Raw genomic sequence first — 26,088 nt, forward strand, 5'->3', positions numbered from 1 at the left:
TTAGTGTTATTCTGTAATAAGAGTTGGGCAATGAAAAACATATTAATGCTTAGGAGACAACAGGGCCAATCTATTGGCCAAGAAGTCGAATGACAAAGAAAATTGTATTAGTTCATTCAATTTCCTACAAGAATATAGTTTTATATATGAAAAGTAATAACTTTATTTTTTATAATTTTTTTTGAAAAATAAGTGCATGCCCTCTGTAGGACTTGTGAAAAGGGCTCCGTCTTCTTGGCACTGAAACTCCAAATGAGGCTCTGTCTCTAAAGGGTTAATAAGTAGAATTCCACGACAGCATAAAGAACACAGGACAGGATAAATAGAAAACACTCAAATCAACCCAATTTGAAATAGACTGGCTTTATTTAAGGGTGGTTTTTGCAGGGTATTAGGGTGTCTCTTTCTCTCTAAAATAGTCATTCTTCTCTCTCAGATCCTTCAGTTTAGCAAAACAAGTACTGTTCTATCCTTTTCTTATTTTTTAAACTATTAGTTAGATTACTCTGTGTAAAAATGTATATGTGTATATAACTCTGTGTGTATGCATGTCTGTGTGCACATGCATTTCCTCACTGCACATAGCAGAAGTTACTTGAAGCTGATCTTTTTCTCCATTGCTATTCAGGTCCTTGTTTTCAGTTGCTGTGAAAATACAGAAACAGCAAGAGAAGTGTTACTTTCAAAGAAATATATTCATTTGTTTTGACACTTCTTTTTTCCATGCTGGCATGGGTTAGACAAAAACATTATTGAGACATTGTTTTGCAGCTGGATGCCCATCCAGTCTCTAACTCTTACCTGATTTTCAAATACAGGAATATATATACGTTATATGTATGTATACACACTCAACATTTGTTGTTTAATTAGATTTAGCCAGCAGGGTCTTGGTCATGACTACTAAATATTGCCTCTACACTTTATTGAGGTCAAGCTAGGTCAGGGGAGAGCCACATACATAGAGGGCCTCATTAAAAAGTGTGACTTTTGCTTTCTTGACCAATCTCAGTTGTGAGGCAGTTTGACCCGGTCGAGGCAAAGGGGGGCAACTGCCTTCATCATAGTCTTGTCATGGAATCCATCTTTAAGATGACAAAAGTGATAAGAACAGGTTGGTTGGGGAGAAAGAGGACAGGCAAGCCTGGCCCTTGGGGCACTAATCCCTTTCAACTGCCATATGTCCCAGCATTCATGTGTCTTGCTACATGTGGCAAGTGGTAAACCACTTTGGAGTGAAAGCAGTCTGTTTCTACTGCTACACTTTGCATCTGGTCTTGCCAGGAAGTTTGATGTCCAGTACGACAATTTGTTCTTATATCATGGATAGAACTGACTAGTCTCTGTGGTCTGGTCTATGTAATATATATATATATATATATATATATATATATATATACATACACACACACATGCACACACAAACATACATACAGTAAAAAGCGATAGACCTGTGACGATGATAACAGTAGGCAAGAAACGAATTTAGATAAAATAATATTGAAGGTAAAATTCAGTTTTTGGGGGTTTGTTTTTAAAAGACAAATAGTTAAAAATAGAAAAAGAATCACATGTTCTGCTGGTAGAGAAAACTGAAGAATAGTTTGGGGTGAGCATTTGGGTGTGAAATGTGAGAGGTCAAATGTCACAAAAAGAATAAATGAAAGTTTTAGTTTTAGAGATAATCCATATAGGCACACATCACGCAACCCACATACATACACACACACACACACAAACATACATACAGGTCTCACACACACATCTGTTCTCCTTGCATGTCATAAAAGAAACCAGTCCCTTCAAAGTCTGAGAGGTGTGTTCCAAAATCAGCTGCAGAAACTAAGATTATTTGTTGTTGTAGTTGTTCACCATATGGAGACTGGAACTGTTGAAGACAACCATCCAGTAAATACCGTAAGAAAAAAAAAAAAAAAGAGCCAACTTCAGTCATTTTCTTCAGATTGTCACCAAATTCTCAAAGATGTCAGAAGAAGGTGAAAGAACGGTGTAAAAAAAAAATTATTTAAAAATATTTTCAGATTTCTTTCATTTATGTTCCATTTACTTTGTTTTCTGTCAGTGTTGAAGCAGAGGAATTTAATGTCTTTGATTTAGTTCTTATTATTAAGTAGATTACCGAAAGAGGCGGGCAAATTCTTTCACAGCATTGCACACTTGTTTTACAGACTCCGCACTGCAAATTGGAGAAACGAAAATGTAAAATATTAAAAAAGGCATCGAATGAAATTGTGATGGAAGATTTAAGAAAAATTATTTTAACTTTTAGACAAGAAATGGAAAAACAAAAAACACAGTGGCAGAAGTGACAGATTTGAACTCAGAACACAGGGGTTCCAGATAAACACTTAAAGTCTTGAAGGACATTCTATTATAATAAAAACAATGGAGATATGGGTTTCTCTATGATGATGTAATTTCATTTCTGTGGTTTTAGCCAAATTGGTGCATCAATATTTTGAGTTCTCTTCATTTAGGTAAAGAAGAATATAGTTTATGTCCAACCGAGGTTAATCTGTGGAAGAGGTAGACCCAGGAAGATGTGGGATGAAGTGGTGAAATATGACCTTGAGATGTTGAGCCTCACAGAGGTGATGACAAGTGACCGAAACTTTTGGTGATTCCCTGTGCTGCTGAAGAAGGCACATGAAGCCTAGTGAAATCGTAGGTGCGACCAGTGCTGGTGACACAAGAGGCACCTGTGCCAGTTACACATAATAGGCACCCATGCTGATGACACGTAAAAGACACCCAGTATACTCTGTGGAGTGGTTAGTGTTAAGAAGGACATCCAACCATGGAAACCATGGAAACCAAGCCAGGTGCAGCTCTAGTTTACCAGCCCCCAGTCAAACCATTCTATCCATGCCTCTATGGAAAACAAATGCTAAATGATGATGATGATGAAATAAGGATATTTCACTCTTGGAGTGGTTGGCGTTTGGAAGGGCATCCAGCTGTAAAAACTCTGCCAGATCAAGATTGAAGCCTGGTGCAGCCACCAGGTTTGCCAGCCCTCAGTCATTCGTCCAACCCATGCTAGCATGGAAAATGGATGTTAAACGATGATGATGAGGATTCTGAGAATAGACACTTTTGAAGGGTTTTCTCCAACATCACCAAAGTACAAAAACTATAACAAATAAAATGAAACCATCAAGAATGTTATTCCATTTCCTGAGCCACTATTCTACTGAGCCAAATTCTTGTTTTATTCACTTAGCACTACAGATTTCAGTTTGCCTGGCTGACAAAAGGTGCCATCTCTTACTTTACAGCTGAGTGGTTAACAGCAGGAAGCAAGTAAAGACACCAAAGCATGAAATCAATTACTCAAAATAATATGCAAATGTACAAATTTATATCAAAAAAACAATTCTAATATGGAGAGTGGATGAAAAGCAGAAAGGAAGAAGAAAATGTGTTTAGGAACACACACAAACAAGCTAATGAAGGAGTCTCATACAAAGCAAGACATAACAGCTGAATGCCCCCGCAAATTACATTGGACAATGTAGTGACTGATATAAAAATGGACCAGTTGGTCATGGTTGGCACAAGGTCGGCTTGATCAAAGTTGACCTGGGGTTAAAAAGCAACAACACACAAAATAAATGACTAAAATCTTACCTTGTAACAGCTTTATGAAATTCTGTAAGCTGTGTATGGGTGGCCGTAATGGTACCACCACTGCTCTCAGTTGGTAAAGATTTTAGTGTAACTTCCAGCCATTGACAGAAGGTCTAGCAGTAGAAAACAGCAAAGAGAAAAATAGCTTAAAAAATAGAAAACAATAATAATTTTCATCAACAACAACAGCTTTACTTCAGTAACATCATGAAATATTTTCTTCTCATATGTCAATCACTGGGATTAGAACTCAAGAGCTAAAGTATTCAGCTGGTACTCTATCTATGATACCACACTCTCAATGGCGCCAACAAATTTGGGATTCTTGATATCTCCATATTTTCCATTGAAAAACCTTTAAATTCGGAATCACTGCTTGATAGCGTGAAACTCCTATCCATTCTCAAAGTTGAATACAAAAATCGACGCCAAAAAAATGTGGAAAAAATCTCCCAAAATTCACTGAGTTCAGATATCACATCAAGTAATGTCAGATACTATAATTCAACTATCTACAAAGTGAAATCACATATTTTCACAAATGTACTAACAAGATTTGTGCTTAAATTCACATTTAAATAACAATGGGTACTCTCGGCCGGCTTTGGCCTGGTTGATCTTATGAACCAAAATATTTTTCGGCCAGCCACAGCCAGGTTAGTATCGAAAGGGTTAGGAAGAGCTAAAGATTGAACACAAATGCAGGATTTTTAAGTCTCTGCACCACTGCTAATTGTTGACCTTAATTAGGTTAATTTTTCTTTTTGAGAGAATTCAAGCAAGCCTCCTTATTTGGCAGGCCTGTAGGTGGTGCTGGGGGGCTGGTTTTTAAATTTTGAAAATGATTAAGTATCTACCCTCAAAGAAATCAGAAACAGGAAAAACAAACCTACAAGTTTGGCTCCTTAAAACAAGGAAGCAGCCAGTATATGACCGCATCACCTAATAGAAATAGCAGCCAGATCTTCCTAAAATTACTAAAAGAAGAACATACTGGATAAGTAATTCTAGATGTGCTATAATATAAAAATGGTTATGACCAGAACATCTTTGGTCCTACGTCTGCTTGAGTGAGGCTGAACAAGAGCAAGATAAAGGAGAGCAACTGACCGGTCTGTCGAAGAGCATCAATTCGTAGATCACATCAGCAACGTCTGAGACCATGTAAGTAGGAAGACAATAGACAGCCGTATTGAGGAGAGAGTGCACTAGTGTTTGGCCATGTTCTCGTAGTAAGTCTTCGACTAATGTGCGTCGTGTCTCAAAGTCATCTTTATGCTGAAAGAAAAAGGAACAAAAACAGACTCATATATTTAGATAGCATTTAGTAATATCAGTCATATAATAGAACATTTCACACATGTACATATATAGCAACCACGACATCATGTGATAGTTGTAAGCATGGGTCACCATGATACAAACAGTGTCTTTTATTTCCAATTTTCTGTCTGGTCATGAGGGAAGTGACAGATACTGGTGTCACACAAATGGCACCCATGCTGATGGCATGTAAAAGCACCCATTACGCTCTCAGAGTGGTTGGCATTAGGAAGGGCATCCAGCCATAGAAAACCATGCCAAATCAGACTGGAGCCTGGCGCAGCCTTCCAGCTTACCAGCCCTGGTCAAACCGTTCAACCCATGGACAATAAATGATGATAATGTTTTCACAGCAGATGTCAATAACGATGCCGTCTACATGGTGACAATACTTACACAGCATATCAGACAATGAAATAACACACACATAATGGGTTTCTTACAATTTCCATCAACCAGTTCCACCTACAAGATATTGGTTGACCGCAGCAGAAAGAAAGCGGAAACATGTGGCTGTGAAGTGGATTTAATCATAGAACTATGCCTGTACCAGTAAACAGTAGACTTCTTATCCAGATGGTCATACTGTCCTGACAGCCCAAGCAGTATTTTCCCCAGCCTGGTTCACTTTGACATTTCTGCCTTTCAAAAAAGGTCAAAGGTCATATTAGATAATGCAATCATAGACAATACTATATATAGCAAAACTGGATCCCTTTTAATCATAAGTCTGATTAAACAGGACTAATTAATGATGATTTCAAATTCTGGCACAAAGCCAACAAGCTTGGAAGAGGGGCAAGTACAATTACATCAACCCCAGTGCTCAGCTGGTATTTATTTACGAGCTGGCAGAATCGTTAACACGGTGGACGAAATGCTTAGCGGTATTTCGTCTGTCTCTATGTTCCAAGTTCAAATTCCGCCGAGGTTGACTTTGCCTTTCATCTTTTCGGGGTCGATTAAATAAGTACCAGTTACGCACTAGGGTCGATGTAATCGACTTAATCCATTTGTCTGTCCTTGTTTGTCCCCTCTGTGTTTAGCCCCTTAGGGGTAGTAAAGAAATAGGTATTTATTTTACTAAACCCAAAAAGGATGAAGGGAAAATCAACCTCAGCAGAATTTGAACTCAAAACACAAAGATGGACAAAATATTGCTCAGCATTTTGCCTGCCATGCTAACAATTCTGCCAGTTCACCACTTTGGACTAATTAATAATAAAGGTAATAATAAAAACAACAATAATAATAATAAATAAAAGGATTTTTTAAAGTAAAATATTTGACTTACTTCTTTTGCTGTTGCACAGTTAATTAAATCTTCAAGAAATTTCATCACAGATGCATTAGCATCTCTGTGATCAAGAGAACATGCTGCTATTGAACAGCAGAGAATAGCCTTAGACATCTGACACTGTAAAAAGGCAACAGGTGCTCTCTGCACGAACCTGAATCAGAATGGAATCATGTGATCAATGAAACAAACAAGTTTGGGAATAATTACAAACAAGGGTAGTATGGTTTATTTGGCTACAGGGGTCTACCTAGTCCCTCAAAATGCTAGAAATAACAGTCATCTCTTCCTCAGTAAGTAATATTGGGTGACATAGTCCTAGACATGCTTCTAAAAAAAAAAAAAGGCAGAATAGTCGTGGTTGGAATGCCTCAGATCATAGGCCTGCAATGTCAGTGTTAGCCTGGAGTTAAACAACAATAACCATAAGTTTGTTTGTGTTTTGTTGTAAAAAGACAGGAAGTGTTTTCAAAGTGAGTGACAGAAGAATTCCAGGGAAAATAAAAGACAAGTGTGTGTGGTTAAGAAGGTTATTTAGCAATCTTGTGGTTCTGAGTTCAACATTCAGTGTATGATACCTTGAGCAAGTATCTTCTTCAGCAAGTCTTTCAGCAACACAAGTTTAAAGAATGAAACCAGTTAAACAGGAAACTGTGTGGGAGACTGTCAGAGGGGCTACATGTACTGTGTAGTGGCCCTTATCCACTGCCCAGTTTTCCACCAACTCTATCACCACCTGTCAGAAGGATTGTACCTTTTGTTGTGTAGTGAACTTCATCCACTGCTCAAGTCTCCAGTCTGTAGACCACTCTATCTATCCTACTGCGGCAACCCTAAGAGTCGTGGTTTAAGCGCCTACCCCTCCCCAACCCTTTCTTCTTCATTAGGCCCTACAATAAAAGGGTCAAGGCTGTCGTAACCCTTCCTGCTTGAAACCATTAAGAATAATTAAAAGTTTTTCAGAGAGCAAACCTGAGGCAAAGACGAAATAAGTCGTCGACAGTGTCAGGATGGTTGCGAAGACCATTATGTTCTTCAAGTTGTTTGAAGGCCGGCGTACAAAATGCCTACAAAACAAAAAAAAAAACAAAACACTGGGTAAAATACATATTGAAAAAAAAATTAATAAACAAAATGGAAATAACCTGAATGTTTGTAATTTCTTGCGAAAGAAACAAATGAGAAAATGGTAGCATCATAAGTAAGTTAAAAGAGACATGGTTGTGAAGTAAGTTTGTTTCACATGTATATTCATGTAGGATTCAATCTGCCAAGAGTCATGGAGATTTAGAAACTATTTACTTCATGTTAAAGTTATCTTCAAACAACGCATTCATTGAAACTGCAAAAATGGCCAGGGAGTATGTAATAACTAGCAATAAAAAAACTAGAACAATTTCAATAAAATATCGAGTTTGTTGTCCTTACTTGCAGCATATTCAATAAACCAGGGACACAATTAGGGTCTGTGCCATATTCATCAACTAAAATACTTCCAAGATAAAGAAAACAGGAGTGTTGATGGACTTGATACAGAGTAACCATCTGCAAAGGGAGAAAAAAATAATTAATAATAATGGTTTCAAACTTTGGCACAAGGCCAGCAATTTCAGGGTAGGGGTTAAGTCAATTACATTGATCCAGTGTTCAACTGGTACTTACTTTACCGACCCCAAAAGGATGAAAGACAAAGCTGACCTTGGTGGAATATGAACTCAGAACATAAAGATGGACAAAATACTGCTAAGCAATTTGTTCAATGTGATCACAATTCTGCCAGCTGGCCACCTTACTGATGATGATGATAATAATAATAATCCTTTTGCCGTTTTAATAGCAACTAAACTGAAACGACTCATTTAAATTTTATCAAAGTCTTTAACGAATGTTGTGAAATTTGGCAAACAGCAATAGTGAAAGTCAGAAATAGTTTAATTAATGCCCAAATATAATTAGATTGAAAATTAATTGTACTACATAAGTTGTCTATTCATTAGAAATGTCTTGAAATGGTTTTAGGCTAGAAAATCAAAGCATGCAGATAAAATTAACAATGAAATAACTATTGCTTTAAAAGACAGCATCTGAAGGTCCTTAGGAACAAAAAAACAAACAAACAAACTCTTACCTGAGTTACTAATGGTTGTAAAACAGATGCCGAGTTCTTACCAAGACAACGAATGGCAAAGCGAATACAGCGACAACATCGTTCCACAATACGGACATCTGATTGGTATTTATCACAAGCTTGAGACAGAACTGGAAATATCTGGTTTCACAAATGAAACAATAAAGAAAAATAACTATCTCAGTATCTTTTTCACACACATAAAGTCATCAAGGTTTTAACATATGCTTCTGCGTGCTCGCATGGGTCAGACAGAATTCACTGATGCAGACTTTCTACGGGCAGATGCCAATTCTGTTGCCAACCCTAACTTATTCCCAAGTAATATTTCCTCATAACTGGACAGATTTTTCACAGAAGACGGGAAACAAACAGGTATCGTACACTATTGAGACAAGGAGACATAAACGCACACAGATATTACACGACAGGCTTCTTTCAGTTTCCATTTACGAAATCCACTCACAGAGTTCCAGTTGGCCTGTGGATATAATAGAAGACTCATACCTAAGTGCCATACAGTAGAACTGAACCTGGAACTAGACTAGAAAAGCAAACTTCTTAACCACACAGCCACACATGTATAAGTGCAGGTATGAGGAGTTTGCTTTCCAACCACATTGCTTCAGGTTCAATCCCACTGTGCTGCACCTTGGGCAAGTGTCTTCTACTACAGTTCTGTGCCAACTAAAGCCTTCTGAGTGAATTTGTGAGTAGATGGAAATTGACAGAAGTCCGTTATGTATGTGTATATGTGTGTACGCATCTATGTGTCTCTTTGTCTTTACATTGTGTTTATAGTTGTAAACGAATGTCATTCATTTCTGATATTCTAACAAAACATGCCTGGCCATGGAGAAATATTCATCTTGCTTGGAAATAGATGAAGGTTGGTGACAAGAAGGACATCAGGCCACAGATTAACTACCTCAATAAATTTCATCTGACCCATGCAAAAGCATGACAAAGTGGACGTTAAAATGATGATGGTTATATATATGTATATTTCATCATCATAATGTAACATCTGTTTTCCATGCTGGCAGGGGTTAGACCCTTTGACTAGAACTACTAAGCATGCACCAGGCCCCGGTCTGTTTTGGTTTGGTTTCTTCTTAAGGCGACCACTCCACAGAGTGTACCAGGTATCTTTAACATGTCACCGGCATGGGTGCTTCTAACGTGTCATCGCCATGGGTGCCTTTTATGTGCCAACAGCATGGGTGACACTCATGTGTGTATAATTATTGGTTTCAAATTTTGGCAATTCCAGTGGGTGGGGCAAGTCAATTACATCAACCTCAGCGTTCAACTGCTACTTATTTTATCGACCCCAAAAGGATGAAAAGTAAAGATGACTTTGGCAGAATTTGAACTCAGAACATAAAGACAAGACAAAATGCCGCAAAGCATTTTCTCGGTGCGGTAACAATTCTGCCAGCTTGCCACCTTAACACGTGTATAATTATTAATCATTATCTGTGTTACTGATGTTACACTTATAAACTACTTAACACCTTTTCCTCAAAAGCTGACCCCAGGACAAAAGTATATTACCCCACACTGGACCTGAAACTCAATAAATCATCACCTTTAGCCAGAAGTAGACATTTCACAATTATTAAGGCCAAGATACAATTTATTACATTCAATAACAAAGACTTGTCCAACACCTTCATGGAAATTTTAATCCTTTTTTTTTTCAAAGAAAATTTATGAGAAAACTAAAATTTATGAGAAAACTAAAACTAAAAAATTTATGAGAAAACTAAAACTAAAAAATTCAGTAGATATTTCTATTTTATTCGATTTTATATTCCTTTCAAATTTTGGCACAAAGCCAGCAATTTTGGGGGGAGGGGAGGGTAAGTTGATTACATCGGTCTCAGCATTCAACTGGTACTTATTTTATTGACCCCAAACGGATGAAAGACAAAGTTGACTTTGGCAGGATTTGAACTCAGAACTTGAAGATGGCTGAAATACCACTGAGTATTTTGCCCAGCATGCTAATGATTCTGCCAGCTCGCCACCCTTGTAAATTCATTAATACTAATTATTATTAAATGAGAAAATATGTGTTTACCTCCTGAATGACAGACTGGCAAGGATGAGGTTGACCATTTGGAACTGATGGGTTAAGATGTCTGTTAATAAAATAAGAAAGCAATTAGTAAGACACTCTTAACAATTTCAGTAGGAAATAAAGAATTTAAAAAATTGCAACTTTTGTAGAATAAACCAGCCAATAAAGTTGTCCATTTTGACCCCACCTCAGCAGCAAGTCAGAAACCACCGTTTTCCTTCTTGACACTACATTCAAACATTCTAGAAGCTTTCAAGGCATCTAACCTTTGTCACTATAAAGACAAAGTTGGGAACTTTTCGGTTTGAATGGCAGTTTTTTCTAGCGGTGTCATATGAAATTGTCACCCATAATTATGACCCTAGTATCGATCTATTGCATTTCAATCTATTTTAGAGTTAGGGGTGGGGGGAAGGGTATCTTTTGTTCTTCACAAATGTAAATAAACCTAATCTGTTTCTTAAACGAGGGACATATTCATACGGCACAGAATGTTTTTTTACCTCAATGGACGTCAGTGATTGGTTGAAATTAAAGAAATTGAAGAAAAAAAAACAACAAATATCTTACAAACTATAGAATTTTCTCAATAAAGCCAAGAGAAAAAGATGTTTTATAAACACATTCTACCAGTATACGAAGTTTAAAAGTGTTTAGTTACCTAGAAATTATGTTAAAAACTGCCGTTCAAACCGAAAAGATCCCAAAGTTGTAATAAAAAGCTGTTTTAAACACTTAATCAGAGAATGTCTGCAAAATGTCTGGATTCCATGGCAATCCCAAGCAGAAAATCAGACAAGGTCTCCTACACTCTGTTACTATGCAGGTTTTGTCACTCACGCAATACCTAAAGTAATTAGAACATCAGACGAGACTGTCACACTCTCTATGCATCTCTTTCTCTCGAATGCTTTGTTACTCACAGAAGAGATCATAACGAGTTAAAGGACATCTTGTAATAACAAATTTGTCATCCACAAAGAAAGCTTAGCATAAACAACACAACACACACATATCCTTATTGCATGTAAACAGGGAATTTTCAAGCTGAAAATACTGCCTTATCACTGTATCTTAGGAGTCATCATGCCCACACTGGCTTTATTGCATTTCTTATACTATTATATATCAGTCAACTAGTCAACCATTTAACCAATTATTTGCATACTTCAGTTTCTTTAATGCTGTCCTTATCCATTGACCGTTAACTGAGGAGCCACCAAGCTCCAGTTAAAAATACTAACAAAATTAAAATATTAAAAACTACAAGAATTTATCAGTTCTTATTAAGGTCACTGTCCTCCTTGAGGAGTTCAAGAACCCCATTTTGCTCTTACATTTCATCTTTAGCTGGGTTTCTAAGGTTGGCTGGCCTTCCTAACTCTAAATCACCTTACAGAGTGGATGCCCTTCTTATCATCAACCATTCTGGATACATTATATTGATGGAATACCTTATATTGTGACATTCACACTTGACAAGATTTAACATATGTAGATGGCACGTAAAAAGCACCATCCGTATGCAGCCGATGCCAACGCCACCTCGACTGGCTTCCATGCTGGTGGCACATAAAAACCACCAACCAGTCATGGCCGTTGCCAGCCTCGCCTTGCTCCTGTGCCGGTGGCACGTAAAATGCACCCACTACACTCATGGAGTAGTTGGCGTTAGGAAGGGCATCCAGCTGTAGAAACACTGCCAGATCAGACTGGAGCCTAGTGCAGCCTTCTGGCTTCCCAGACCCCCGGTCGAACCGTCCAACCCATGCTAGCATGGAAAACGGACGTTAAATGATGATGAGATCTGCTAAAACTATATAAACCAGTGAGAGTTCAACAGATACAGTCTGAGACTTTAAAAATCATTGTCACTCTGTCGATTTCATAGAAGTAGTTGCTAGCTTCTGTTACCAAGGGGACCAAATTAGCAGTGCGAGTAGGTGTTCTGAAACCATAGTAACCAAAATAAAAAAAACTGGTTAGAGAAAGTTCATGAAGCTGTTACTCCTGCTTGCAAAAAAAAAGAGCTTCACCATCAGAGTAAAGAGCAGACTGTGATGTGTATGGATGATGACAGCTGTATAATGAAGTACTGACTGGGATATGAGGAAGGTGGAGGCCCAGGAAGGTACGGGAGGAGCTGGAGAACAATAACAGGAAATACAAAAAGGCTGTTAATTTAGGATATCAGAGTGAGGGATTAAATTACCTGAAAATTGCTGCTAACCCATCCAACCAAAGTGTTGGGTCATGGCTACTGCCTTGCTTTACATTGACCTCTCCTTCATTAATTAGCTGCAATAATTTAATAGAATTATTTTAATAATTATCATGATAAATCAGTAACAAATGGAACATAATTAAAAATAAGTGGTGCTGTAGAAAGTCTAAGAAGGAGTGGAACATAATTTTATATTCGTTTCCCCTTGCTGACACAGACTGGACTACTCTGACAGCATCTGGACATTTGTAGTGGACCTTCTGATAACAAAGGAAGCCAACAATCTTAGTTATTATAGTATTTTTGGTTTTTGACATGGTTTTTTACTTCTGGACACCAATCACTTTATAGTGTGGCCTGGGATCATATTATCATAGCACCACTACTAAAGATGGTGCCTGTATCAAGATGATGAAAAATTACTCCCTGCCTCTTTTTACTTGTCTTGTATCTTGTGAAATTCAGGTCTTCTCTCTTCTTTCTGTTTTTTTTTTATAGCAATATAAGGATTTTGCTTTATTTCCTGGATATTTCATAATCTATTCTGACCTGAGACTAAACAACAAGAACTAGTTTCAGAGGCGGTGATGGCAATGGTAGGTGTCAGCAATGGCAACCAGCGGCAGCAGTGCCACCACCACCATCATCATCCTCATGAATACTGCTCTCAACAACTGGGCTGAATTCTCTTTCATTGGATCTCAGTGGTGGACAGCAGCTGAATCAGTGTCTGCTACATTAATACAGACATAAAATACCAATTTCTTTACTACCCACAAGGGGCTAAACACAGAGGGGACAAACAAGGACAGACAAACGGATTAAGTGCATAACTGGTACTCAATTTATCGACCCCAAAAAGATGAAAGGCAAAGTTGACCTCGGCGGAATTTGAACTCAGAACGTAAAATATGATGAGAGAGAAGATGTAGGAAGGAGGATATCATCACACTTTACCTTATTTAATGGAGTCAACTGAAAAGAGCACAATTTCTTCAATCCTTCTCCAACATTTTCATACGGTAATTGAGTCAAGATGGTTGCAGTTCCTTGGGGAGAAAATGGGTAAAAACAATTGTTAGTTAACAATAATTTCAACCACTGGCAAAGTTCACAAATTTGAAGAGAACAGCTGATCAGATTGCTGCCTCCCCCACCCGCTAGTATATAACTGGTACTTCACCCTACCAATCGTAACACTTCTACAGTGGCTTCTATCCCTGCCTTGAATCTGGTGGGTCACATAATGTCACCAACCAGTTCCCACCTGATGCACTCATCTCTAATTTCGTCACCTACATTGTGTTCATCAAACTTTCTCAGAACCTTATCTCTGGAATTCCCTCCCAGTCCAAGACAATCCTCTATTTGTTCAAGGACATCAATTACTGATCTCAGAAGTATCAAGGGCATGGACATAGCCCCCTTCCACACACAACCATAAAAAAAAAAAAGAAAAGTCGTATTGTTCTTGAACAAATCTGTTGTCACACCTGTGACAGATTTCTTTCTCAGGTAATGTGATGAGGACAAGTTAACTAAGTTAGTTGGGTGGAGAACTACCCCTGTAATGAATTAGAGAGTAAATTTGTAACTTAAAAAGGAGACAAGTGAAAAGAAAATTGACCTCATAAATAGAATGAAATGACTACAATTAGAGATCAAATGTGAGTTTCAGAGCAAACTAAAACAAGTGAAATGATGGCTTGGAGTGAAGTTTGAATTTATGATGATGATGATGATGATGGTGATTGTTTCAACATTTTAACTGTTGAGCCATTGCAAGTGGAAATTTTTGAATCAAATAAAACAGAAACCAAACCTACATTGATGATACATGGTTAAGTTCAATCCTACCCACCACTTTAAGATAACCCATGGTAAGAGGTCTTCTCATGTATCTTCACATTGACCAATGTCTTGAGAGTGAAATTTGGTAGACAGAAGTTGTGTAGAAGTTTCTCACATACATACACACATATATATATATGCACACATACACATTCCTTTGTTCTCAGAGAGGGATGGGCCTTGCTAGGTTTAAAATGCTTAAGATATGCCTGCATAACGACACCCATACAACTCCATGAGGAGTTGAGGGAGGCAAGTGTGTGTGGGAGAGAGAGAGAGTAAAATACCCAGTAGTTAAGTTTCTAGAAGGGCGGTAACTGGTAAACTTTCAGTAAGACGGCTACTGGTTTTGAAAAAGCTAAATAGCTAAACAAAAATCCCCAGGAGCTTTGCTCCAGCATGGCTATGGCCCAATGATCAAAACGAAAAAACCAGTGAAAGAATAAAACAAAAATATTTGCAGGATCAAACAATAAGCCCAGAGAATAGAAATGAACTTCAATGAATAATATATGTAAAACATTTGCAAGATTACCTTTAAGCAGGCCAATGGCAGCATCGTTGGATAAATTAAAAGAATCCATGGCTTGTGCTATCTGAAGAAGGCCATCAAAGTGTTCTCTCATTTGGGAACGACAAGCAGTGCAGATACTCTGGAGAGCAGTTGCAGACACTGATGCCAAGAGAGACTGTTGGAGACCCGCTAAGAGAAACTGTAGAACAGGATCTGAAGAGAAAACCATTTAATTTTAGCTTCATTGTAAACATTTTGATTAATGAGTGGAGAGTTGAAAGGATGGGATATTTTTTGAGATGGGCTGATGTCTGGAAGTGGATAAAGTGTTTATTAGACAGCAGCAGTAACTGTAGCACAGAACTGATCTGTACAACATGGCATGAGTTGTCTCTCACATGTAGGATTAATTCATGGTTAACTTGTAAATATTCATTTATTTAATATTAAAAAAATTTAATCCCATAGGATTTAACCCTTTAGCATTCAGACATTTGTCAAATGTAATGCTTATTTATTCACACTGTTTCCAATTAGTAATGCTTATCATTTAATGGGGCTGCAAAGAGAGAGACTTGGAGATACCACTGTGAAAGGTTGCTAAATGAAGAAAATGAATGAGAGAAAGAGAGCCAGCCGTATGTCGACCCAACAGAGGGATCAGCTATCCGAAAGGACAGTATCTTGGTAGATAAAGCAATTAAGGGTATGAAGACAGGGAAAGCCCCAACCCCTCAGGAATCACCACAGAGATGCTTAAAATGTCTGGCAGTGTCAGCTAGAGCCCAGTCACCCATATAGTCAATCATGTGATAGATGAAGGAGTCATACCAAATGACTGGTGTAGCAGCACCATAGTCAGCTGCTACAAAGGTAAAGGTGTAGGGTAGGTGTGAGAGCCTGGATCTGGTCAGTTTGAACATAAAACAGAAGAGCTATTTTGGCCGGATATGGCCGGTTTAAATGCTAAAGGGTTTCTAAAAGTGTAGCAGTCAGTTCTCTTAGTGCAATCTTTACAAGAAGAGTCCATATATAAGTTGTAAACAATAAAGACATCCTATACATAATGAAAATGAATATAACAGCTGAAATACCAACTGATCAATAAATATAGATTAGGGCAAAGCAAGGCAGAATCAAGCTGAGCTTCTGGGACCACCAACACTATTGCAATAGTAAATAAAAAAATTAATGGAAAAGATGAAGGTGTGTAAACTTACCTAAAAGGTGAGGATGTTTCTCAATCCATTCACAGAGTTCTCCAATTAACTGGATACTGGTATACCTGACCGCGACGTGGCAGTCAGCTGGTAACGACAACATAGCTTCAATTACCTGGGGGACATCATTTTCATCTCTGAAAGTTCCAACAGAGATTTATTACATGTTTGACTGTGTGAGAGCATGTGTGGGTGTCTTTTTGAGTGAATGTGTGTGTGTGTGTGTGTGTGTGTATGAGGAAGAGGGGGGGCAGTAAGAAAGGGCATGTGCTAATGTTGTGGTAAGAAGTTTGTTTCCCAACCACATGGTTCTGGGTTCAGACCTACTTTGCGGGACCTTGGGCAAGTGTCTTCTACATGTGTGTGTGTCTTTGCGTATATATTTGGCCCTCACCACCACTTGACAACTGGTGTTGGTGTGTTTACATCCCTATAACTTAGCAGCTTGGCAAAAGAAACTGATAGAATAAGTATCAGGCTTTAAAAAAATAAGTACTAGAGTTGATTCATTCAACTAAAAATTCAAGATGGTGCCCCAGCATGGCCGCAGTAAAAGAACTTGTTGCTTATTTCGAGGTGTACATGGACATATTAAAATATAAATGCACAAATGTAGAAATGGTTGAGTGCTTAAGAAGTTTGCTTCCAACAACATGGTTTTGGGTTCAGTCCCAATGAGCAGCACCTTCAGTAAGAAAGTGTCTTCTACTAGAGCCCAAGGCTGGCCAAAGCCTTGTGAGTGGAATCGGTAGACCGAAACTGAAAGAAGCTTAATGCGCGCATGCATGTGCGTGTGTATGTCATCTCTTGACATCAATATTGGTACACAATGCCTGAGTCGTTGCCAGTGCTGCCTGACCAACTTCTCGTGCTGGTGACACACAAAAAGTACCATCCAAACGTAGTCAATGCCAACTCCCTTGCCCTGACTTTCTCCTGTGCCGGTGGCACGTAAAAAGCACCATCCAAATGTTGCTGATGCCAGCGCTGCCCGACTGGCTCCCGTGGCATGTAGAAAGCACCAACCAAACATGGTCGATGCCAGCCCTCTCACCCTGAATGGCTCCTGTGCCGCTGGATCATAAAAATTCACCCAGTACACTCTCAGAGTCGTTGGCGTTAGGAAGGGCACCCAGTTGTAGAAACTCTGCCAGATCAAGATTGGAGCCTGGTGCAGCCTCCTGGCTTCCCAGAACCCAGTCAAGCCGTCTAACCCATGCCAGCATGGAAAATGGATGTTAAACGATGATGATAATGATATAAGCAGTGTCACTTGTTTCCAATCCTCCGTGGAAACATCTGATTGTGAGGGTATTACTTTGCTTGGAAACAGACGAGAGTTGGCAACAGGAAGGGCTTCTGGTCATAGAAAATCTGCATCAGAAAATTCTGTCTGATCCATGCAAGTATAGGAGAGTGAGCATTAAAACTGTGTGTGCGCGCGCCTGCTTCAGTAAGAGGAGATTGATGTGAGGGAAAGAAGAAAACTGTCTTCAGAGAAGACACCCGGCCCAAATGTTTGTGTGAAAGTAGATTCCGGTAAAGGTACCCAAGGACCAGATGGTAGCATCAAACAGGGAGTAAATCTACCACCTACCTGACAAGCTTCCACATCATCATCCTCATCATCATCGTTTAACATCCGCTTTCCATGCTAACATGGGTTGGACGATTTTGACTGAGGGCTGGCGAACCAGATGGCTGCACCAGGCTCCAATTTTGATTTGGCGGAGTTTCTACAGCTGGATGCCCTTCCTAACGCCAACCACTCTGAGAGTGTAGTGGTTGCTTTTTACGTGCCACCGGCACGGGGGCCAGTCAGGTGGTACTGGCAACGACCTCGCTCGAATCCTTTTACACATGCCACGAGCACAGGTGCCAGTAAGGCGACATTGGTAACAATCACGCTCGAATGGTGCCCTTTTACGTGCCACTGGCACGGAAGCCAGCTGGCTGCTCTGGCAACGATCACGCTCGGATGGTGCTCTTGGCACCCTACTAACACAGGCACAAGTGCCAGTAAGTATCACGCTCGAATGGTGCCTTTTAAGTGCCACTTGCACAGAAGCCGGTTAGCAGCTCTATCAAAGATCACACTTGTATGGTGCTCTTTGCACCCTGCTAGCACGGACGCCAGTCATCGATTTTGATTGATTTGACATAAGTGTTGTTAACCGAATTCCTTTCACAAACCATTGGTTTAGTCATCTGGCCAAGTTGCTGCACAGTAGGATTGAAACCGAGACCATATAGTTGTTAACCAAAATGCTTAACTACATAGTAATAGTTACACTGTTAAACCTACATACAACTGAGTTTCTTAGTATAACTGAGACCATTTAGAGGTGTTACTTACGGAGAAACATTTTTGGCAACAGCAGTCATCAGAAACAGACCTGCCTCAGCAATATCCCAGGAACTGCTAACGGATTGTGACTGCAGAGTTGTAAACATCTAGAAAATAAACATTTAGAAATTTATTTTATAACAAAAGTTCAATGCAAAAAAAAAAACACAGTTACTGGATAAGCAAGTTAATATGTTTGTATTATTATGAAGTACTTCACTTGTGAATGGTATACACCATCTAACCAGGGACAGGACTGTGATACAGCTTCCAAGTTTTGGCACAAAGCCAGCAATTTCGAGGGAGTGGGGTAGATCAATTAGATCAACCCCAGTACTCAACTGGTACTTATTTTATCAACCCCAAAAGGATGAAAGGCAAAGTCAGCCTCAGCGGAATTTGAACTCAGAACATAAAGACATGAAATGCTGCTAAGCATTTTGCCTGCCATGCTAACAATTCTGCCAGCTTGCCACCTGAGGCAGGACTGCGATATTAACAAATGTCACATTAACTCAGTGTGTTTGAGTTCATATTCAAATCCTCCTGACTTTTAGTAAGATTTCCGTAAATGTAATTTTGTGCTGTCGTTTTTTTTAAAAGTTGGTTACTTCAGTAGAAAGCTGTTGTTGTTAATTGTTTCTCTCTCGGCCTTCAAAGAGAAAGCATTAATTGTAAACAAATGTTTGTTTACAATTAGCATGTGATATCAAATCAAAGGCACATATACAAAAAGGCTTTCCGGCTGTCATGATTCCATCTTTTTTTTTCTAGACTACATTATCCAATGTGTTCTCCTGTTTTTCTTACTGGCACCTGTGCCGGTGGCACATGTAAAAAGATTCGAGCGAGGTCATTGCCAGTACCACCTGACTGGCCCCCGTGCCGGTGGCATGTAAAAGGCACCCACTACACTTATGGAGTGGTTGGCATTAGGAAGGGCATCCAGTTGTAGAAACACTGCCAGGTCAAGATTGGAGCCTGGTGCAGCCATACAATTGTCCAACCCATGCTAGCATGGAAAGCGGACGTTAAACGACGATGATGATGATAAGGTGCAATTTGAGAGGGATTTGTTATTTATGTCAGGCTGAATAACCAAATAGTCTTCCATATTGGTTCATGTGAGTTTTATAGGAAAGTCACAGCAAAGTTTCTGATGTAGATATTGTGAATAGAAAAGAGACTGACTCAGCTAAACTTGTATATAAATGTATTATCCAATCTTTGTGACAATATGGTGTGATTTGGAAGGTTTAATGGCTATTTCTAGCAAGATGAGTAACAACAGAGGTTCTCTTAGTTTGGTGTTAAAGAAATTAAGATATATAAATGTTCATCTGTGTTTATTGGTGGAAAATACTGGTGTAAAGAAAATTCTCAATTAGTTACTACCTGTGTAAAACAAACTGATGGTCCAACAATAAATATAATATCCTTCGTTAATTCAGAGACTCTCGTTCTAAACTCTCCAAAATCTGAACTCTCATCAGGGACACCTTCCTGTAATAAAAAGAAGAAAAAAATAAAGAACAAAAATATTGGGGGTTTTACTAGACATTTCCTTGGTTCACACATAGAAATTCAATTTGCTTTAAAAATCAAATGTTCTTTTATTTTTACAAGGAGGCTCCAGCCATGACCATCCCACTAAATGATATTTTACTTTTACAAAACAACCTAATCTACAAAACATCAGTTATTGAAGTCAACTTTTATTTTAGCATTGGATCCAGTTTCTCGTCGTTTATCCCCCTAGTATACTCTCAAGGGGGTTCCAGCCAATGACTACTTTGCTTTTTTGTTTCCCCAGCACTTCATCCAAAATGTCCTTCCTTGATTTTTTTTTAACATCATTGCCAGCTTCACCTTACTGGCACTTGTGTCCCGTGCTAGTAGGGTGCTAAGAGCACCATCCGAGCGTGATCGTTGCCAAAGCGGCTAACTGGCTTCTGTGCCGGTGGAATGTAGGAGGCACCATTCGAGCGGGATCGTTACCAGCATCACCTTACTGGCACCTGTGCCGTTGGCATGTGTAAAAAGATTCGAGTGAGGTCGTTGCCAGTGCCGCCTGACTGGCCCCCGTGCCGGTGGCACGTAAAAGCACCCACTACACTCTCGGAGTGGTTGGCGTTAGGAAGGGCATCCAGCTGTAGAAACTCTGCCAGATCAGATTGGAGCCTGATACAGCCATCTGGTTCACCAGTCCCCAATCAAACCGTCCAACCCATGCTAGCATGGAAAGCGGACATTAAATGATGATGATGATGTAGATATTACAACATTTGAAGTTATGATCTTAAAGCTAGAAATACCTCATCTTAAATCTCATAATATAAACAAAGTTAACAAGTGCAAAACATCTTCCTTAGAACAAAAGTTGAGCAAGAATTTAGACAAAATGTTTGGAGTCTGGCACAGCCTTCCAGTGTGCCAGCCCAGTTCAAACCATCCAACCCATACCAGCGTAGGCAACAGACATTAAATGATGACAATGATGATGGTGTTCTGTAACCTGGCATTTCTTAATACAACTATTCCAACAGATGCTGGACTTACGTGATCGGGTTCAAGTTGACAATGCCGACATAAAGCTACAATCAATCTCTGAATATAGGGACGGAATATTTCATTCATCTGGGAATCATTTTTGTGGTAGAGTTCTTCCGAAAGACGATACCAAAAATTGAAAGTGATTTCTGCAACCTGCAAGAAATAAAACATGAAACTTTCTTGAAAATGTTTCACAAACCATGAATCACCACTGAACATTCAGACCCCAAAATAAAAGAATTTTCTAGAATCATTATTATTATTATTATTTCTAACAAAAACTTTCCCAATAAGCTTTATACTTACTTCATATAAGTGATGGCCTACACACGTTAAAAGCAGATCTAAGGATGTAAAGTCACCAAGACCCTGCAAAAGTAGAAATAAATAAATAAACAACAATAATCATCATAATTGTTTCTTAAATAGGTACAAGGCCTAAATTTAGGGAAGGAGAACAGATGACTCCATCAACCATAGTTCTTGGACAGATGTTTTATTTTATTTTATTGACTCCAGAGAGATGAAGCGTGAGATTTGAACTCAGAACAGAGAGCCAGAACAAATATTGCAAGGCATTTTGCCCAACACTCTACTAATTCTGCCAGCCCTCCACTGCCATTAATACCATTAGGTTGGGGCCAAACCAATTGTGGTTCATGTAATTAATCATTTTAAAGCAAAGATTTCACTCATTTTATGCTAATGGTTTACAAGCAAATTCAAACAAATTTTATCATATAAGATCAAACTAGAACACAATATCCACCTAGCATTTAGCCAGGAGGCTGTCAACAACCATAGAGTCCAACAGTTCAACTCTTGTTTCAAAAATTTTACAGAAGAGACAAGAGCTTTGAGGAAGAGGAATATCACAGACTATCAATTGATGACAACCCACTAAGGACCATTATTAAAATGAGCTTATGAAAAACAACTTGAGAGGAAACAGCAATTTATCTAACTTACCTGGTTTGGACTAGAAATTATAGCAGGTAAAAAAGATTCAGCCATTTCTGCAAAAATTCTACAATAATTGATTGTTCTGGAAAAATGAAAGCAGAGTTCTGTGAAATTCTTTGATTTACTTAAGAAAACATTTGTAAAAATGAAAATATTGGGAATATGCTTGCTTAAAACCAGAATAACAATGAAAGGGGACAATTATATAGTTTTTTACGGAGATGTACTTGCATAGCGAGTGACTTGATCTGAGATCGTGTGCTGGAACGAAAACAATTGCAGCGTGGAAGGTGTTTATGAGCCATTTAAGAAACACACAAAACCGTTAGATTCACTTCAACATTTAAATTTAATTTGTCAAAATATTTTCGTCGCTTTGAGACCACAACCTGTTCACTGACAAGATTCCGTGCTGCATCAGAGTTTTGTCAGTGAACAGGTCGCGGTCTCAAAGCGACGAAAATATTTTGACAAATTAAATTTAAATGTTGAAGTGAATCTAACAGTTTTTGTGTGTTTCTTAAATGGCTTATAAACACCTTCCACGCTGCAATTATATAGTTAAAAAGACAGAAAGAGAAAAGGTACAGATAGATAACATTTATTCATATAAGTATCTGTACTAAAAATACACATATTACACATATAGAGTGTAATATCTGAATCAAATGCATGTCAAGTGGAGATCAGACGAAACCATAATCAAAAATTTCATAAAACGAGACACAAAATGCGTAACACCAAACTGTAAGCTGATACTAGGAATATATTACAAACAACAGTAAGATAAAAAATCTCCTTATTAAGAGCACACTGCAGACATGTAAACCTGAGAACAAGCTTACAAATAACCAATGTAATTTATAATTTAATTGTAATAGTGAAAGTTACAAATTTACAATCATGACTGTTACGTTAAGCAGATAAATACAAAAAATCTCTTCTGGGCTAATCATGCAGCTAAAACAAGGAGAACTTGCAACACATTACCCCATACAGCATCAATAGAAACATACACACAAAATTCCCCAACAAATTTCACTCATGGGAACTAGCATTGTTAATCCAAGGTGTGGAAGAGAAAAACTTACTGAAAGGGCCATAAAGTGGGACTGACTACAAAACTACATGTACCATACATGAACATGTTTATGTGACCTCGGTTTAGCAGTAGTTTAATGCAGTTCTATTTTACATGCAGTCAAGTCCCATGTCACACCTTTGAATGGTAAACACAACATACCACTATTTTAATATGTGGCATCAGTAAAGACTGCTGTCACAGACATTCAGACGATGCTCCTCCTGACAAGGTATTATTTTGACTTCACAACAAGTTTCATCCTCAACATGCAACCCTGATCCCCTTTCTCTCTTGCTTACTTCTAACTTCAACCCTTCCTAGACCACCCTTACATTTAGTGGGTCATGTGACCACTTCATCATGATGACACCTCCCACCACCACCAGACATCCTCATGCTACATAATGGCCCTTTCACTCCCCAGACCTCATAGTACTTCAAGTTAGACAATACTAATTATCTCTGGTGGCAAATAGCATCATCACTGACCCCTCAGGGGCAGCCCCTCATAAGTATGTTCCTCCATATACCACTTTGCATCACTTCACTTCATGCTCTTGCTTGATGGAGCTGGGGTCATCCCAGCTAAGCGGTCCCAGAGATGTCATCATGGGTATAGCTGACCAAGTCCATCAGTGCTCTCCATCGCTAGCGATCCCATGCCAGCCCCTCTGCATCCTTTTCAGGCGCATGCACGGGTCCATTCTGATGTCGGTCAGTCTAGTTTCTTCTAGTCAGTAACATAACAAGTTGAGGTTTCTTCTGGGAAAGTTACTGGTCCTCTGCAGAGCAGTCGGACGATGGGGCTGCCATCTTGGCATCAAGCCGATGTACTGTGGCTCATATGTCACAGGCAACCAAAATCCACAACTCTCCAAGAGATTCAGTTGTAGCTGTGCTGTAACAATCCAAGCAAAGGACAAAGCCTACAACACTGGCAGAAAAATCACTCCCCACCCCAACAAACAGGGCAGCTTTTACCCACCACCCCAATTCCTGCAAGACCACCGTCCATGAACCACAGCCCTCAAATTTCTTATTTCCTAAGATACAGCTGATCCAAGACGAAAACAGAAGCTTAGTTATATGTAACTAATGGTATTAACAACAACAAAAATATAACCAAAATTCTAACATACTTGTCAGCGTCCTCCTGTGCCACCGATATGTGGTAGGCTTCTTGCAAAGTTAAAACACCTTGGAACAGAGCTTTTGCTAAATCCAGATTTTTTCCCAATTCCTGGAAAATTAATGAATGTTGTTAAAGAAAAGGAAAAGTTAAGAAATATCTAAGTGTGTAAATATATATATATATATATATATATATATATATATATTATATATATATATATATATAAGAAATTAAAAAAGATAAGCACACACACATTACATAGTTTTAATATAATTTTTAATATATCGACCGGTTTCGCTTTCCCTATTCATGATATTATGGTTTACTTATTTGAATATGCATTTTCTTAAGAAGAAATGTTTGTCCATGTTGTGTGTGATATTTACAAGTACAAAAATAGGGGGAGGTAATTGGTTATTATTGTTGTGGGCAAGGGAGATGACTGTTCAGCTTTTGGTAAGGGGAGGGGAATATAAAATATATATATATATATATATATATATATATATATATACACACACACACACAAAAAAAAAAAAAGTTTCACCCCTCACTAAACAAGTTTTTCGAAATTTCACAACTTCCAACACTCCATTTGAGTGTTGAATAGAAGTTTTTTTATCACCAAATATGTTAGACAGTAGTTCTATCGTTACTTTAAAACAAATTTCACTGGGTTTTTGAGGCAACATGAAATTACAATAACATTCATACTCTAACAGAGCTAATTTTCACAATTAAAAACTCACTTTTTGTTCATCTGACCATGATTTGCAATCTTGCTTAAAAATCTCCTTGTACCTTCTGTAGTACGATGCAAAAATTATACTCTCCTCTGGGTTAATAACTAAATTCATTAAGCGAGCTCGAAACACTGTCTGGTGAAGATGAATTTACCTTATTTTTGGACTTCTTTGAATATGGCCCCAGTAATTGTTGTAGCTGTTGCCGTAATAGTTGCTTCTGCAACTCTTCTTGGTGCTTTTGCAACTGTGCAATGGAAGCTAATAAGGTCTTCCATTATTTAACAAGTTGTATAACAAACAACTTGTTAAATAACCTACGTGAGCTTTGAAACCCTCGTCACCAGATCTAATGTAATTGGTTACGTACAATAAATAGGATAACCAGACAACAGTAAAAAACAATGTAACGAGCTAACAAATCTCTTTATGAACCAACAATCAATATTCTTTGTGAACTAACCGACCAACCAACACCCTCCCACTTAACTGCGAACTGACACGAACTTCACTCGACTCCGAACTCACTTGGATCGTTATTATTTATACTTTACTCGGACCAGTCTATCTCTTGCAAGGGGGCATCCTAACTCTCATCATCATCATCGTTTAGCATCCGCTTTCCATGCTAGCATGGGTTGGGCATATGACTGAGGGCTGGCAAACCAGATGGCTGCACCAGCCTCCAATCTTGATCTGGCAGAGTTTCTACACCTGGATGCCCTTCCTAACGCCAACCACTCAAAGAGTGTAGTGTGTGCTTTTACGTGCCACCAGTACGGGGCCAGTCAGGCGGTACTGGCAACGACCTTGCTCGAATCTTTTACACATGCTACCGGCACAGGTGCCAGTAAGGCGATGCTGGTAACGATCATAATCTCATCTCACAAAAACCATTAAACATAACCTAAAGGTTCACTCAATACATATAGAATATCACAAAGATGACAAACGAAATCTATTGTTTCACTT

General features: G+C 38.6%; 1 protein-coding gene across 1 annotated transcript in view; it reads right to left on the reverse strand.

Annotated features, from left to right (window-relative positions):
* Window positions 1–344: 344 nt before the first annotated feature.
* Window positions 345–26,088, reverse strand: part of LOC115220352 (transportin-3) — a 64,884-nt gene continuing 39,140 nt past the window's right edge. The window contains exons 10-28 of the mRNA XM_029790460.2: window positions 24,381–24,481; window positions 22,164–22,239; window positions 21,501–21,563; window positions 21,201–21,347; window positions 20,037–20,144; window positions 18,651–18,748; window positions 16,295–16,431; window positions 15,096–15,287; window positions 13,667–13,758; window positions 12,698–12,783; window positions 10,486–10,546; window positions 8,400–8,540; window positions 7,700–7,816; window positions 7,244–7,338; window positions 6,269–6,425; window positions 4,762–4,929; window positions 3,652–3,764; window positions 2,141–2,197; window positions 345–645 (exon numbers count right to left, since the gene is read on the reverse strand). Of these exons, the coding sequence (XP_029646320.1) occupies window positions 639–645; window positions 2,141–2,197; window positions 3,652–3,764; window positions 4,762–4,929; window positions 6,269–6,425; window positions 7,244–7,338; window positions 7,700–7,816; window positions 8,400–8,540; window positions 10,486–10,546; window positions 12,698–12,783; window positions 13,667–13,758; window positions 15,096–15,287; window positions 16,295–16,431; window positions 18,651–18,748; window positions 20,037–20,144; window positions 21,201–21,347; window positions 21,501–21,563; window positions 22,164–22,239; window positions 24,381–24,481 (2,016 nt within the window). The 3' untranslated portion in view covers window positions 345–638. The remainder of the gene's footprint in view (window positions 646–2,140; window positions 2,198–3,651; window positions 3,765–4,761; window positions 4,930–6,268; window positions 6,426–7,243; window positions 7,339–7,699; window positions 7,817–8,399; window positions 8,541–10,485; window positions 10,547–12,697; window positions 12,784–13,666; window positions 13,759–15,095; window positions 15,288–16,294; window positions 16,432–18,650; window positions 18,749–20,036; window positions 20,145–21,200; window positions 21,348–21,500; window positions 21,564–22,163; window positions 22,240–24,380; window positions 24,482–26,088) is intronic.

The sequence above is a fragment of the Octopus sinensis genome, linkage group LG16, assembly GCF_006345805.1.
Source record: "Octopus sinensis linkage group LG16, ASM634580v1, whole genome shotgun sequence".
Lineage (NCBI taxonomy): Eukaryota > Metazoa > Mollusca > Cephalopoda > Octopoda > Octopodidae > Octopus > Octopus sinensis.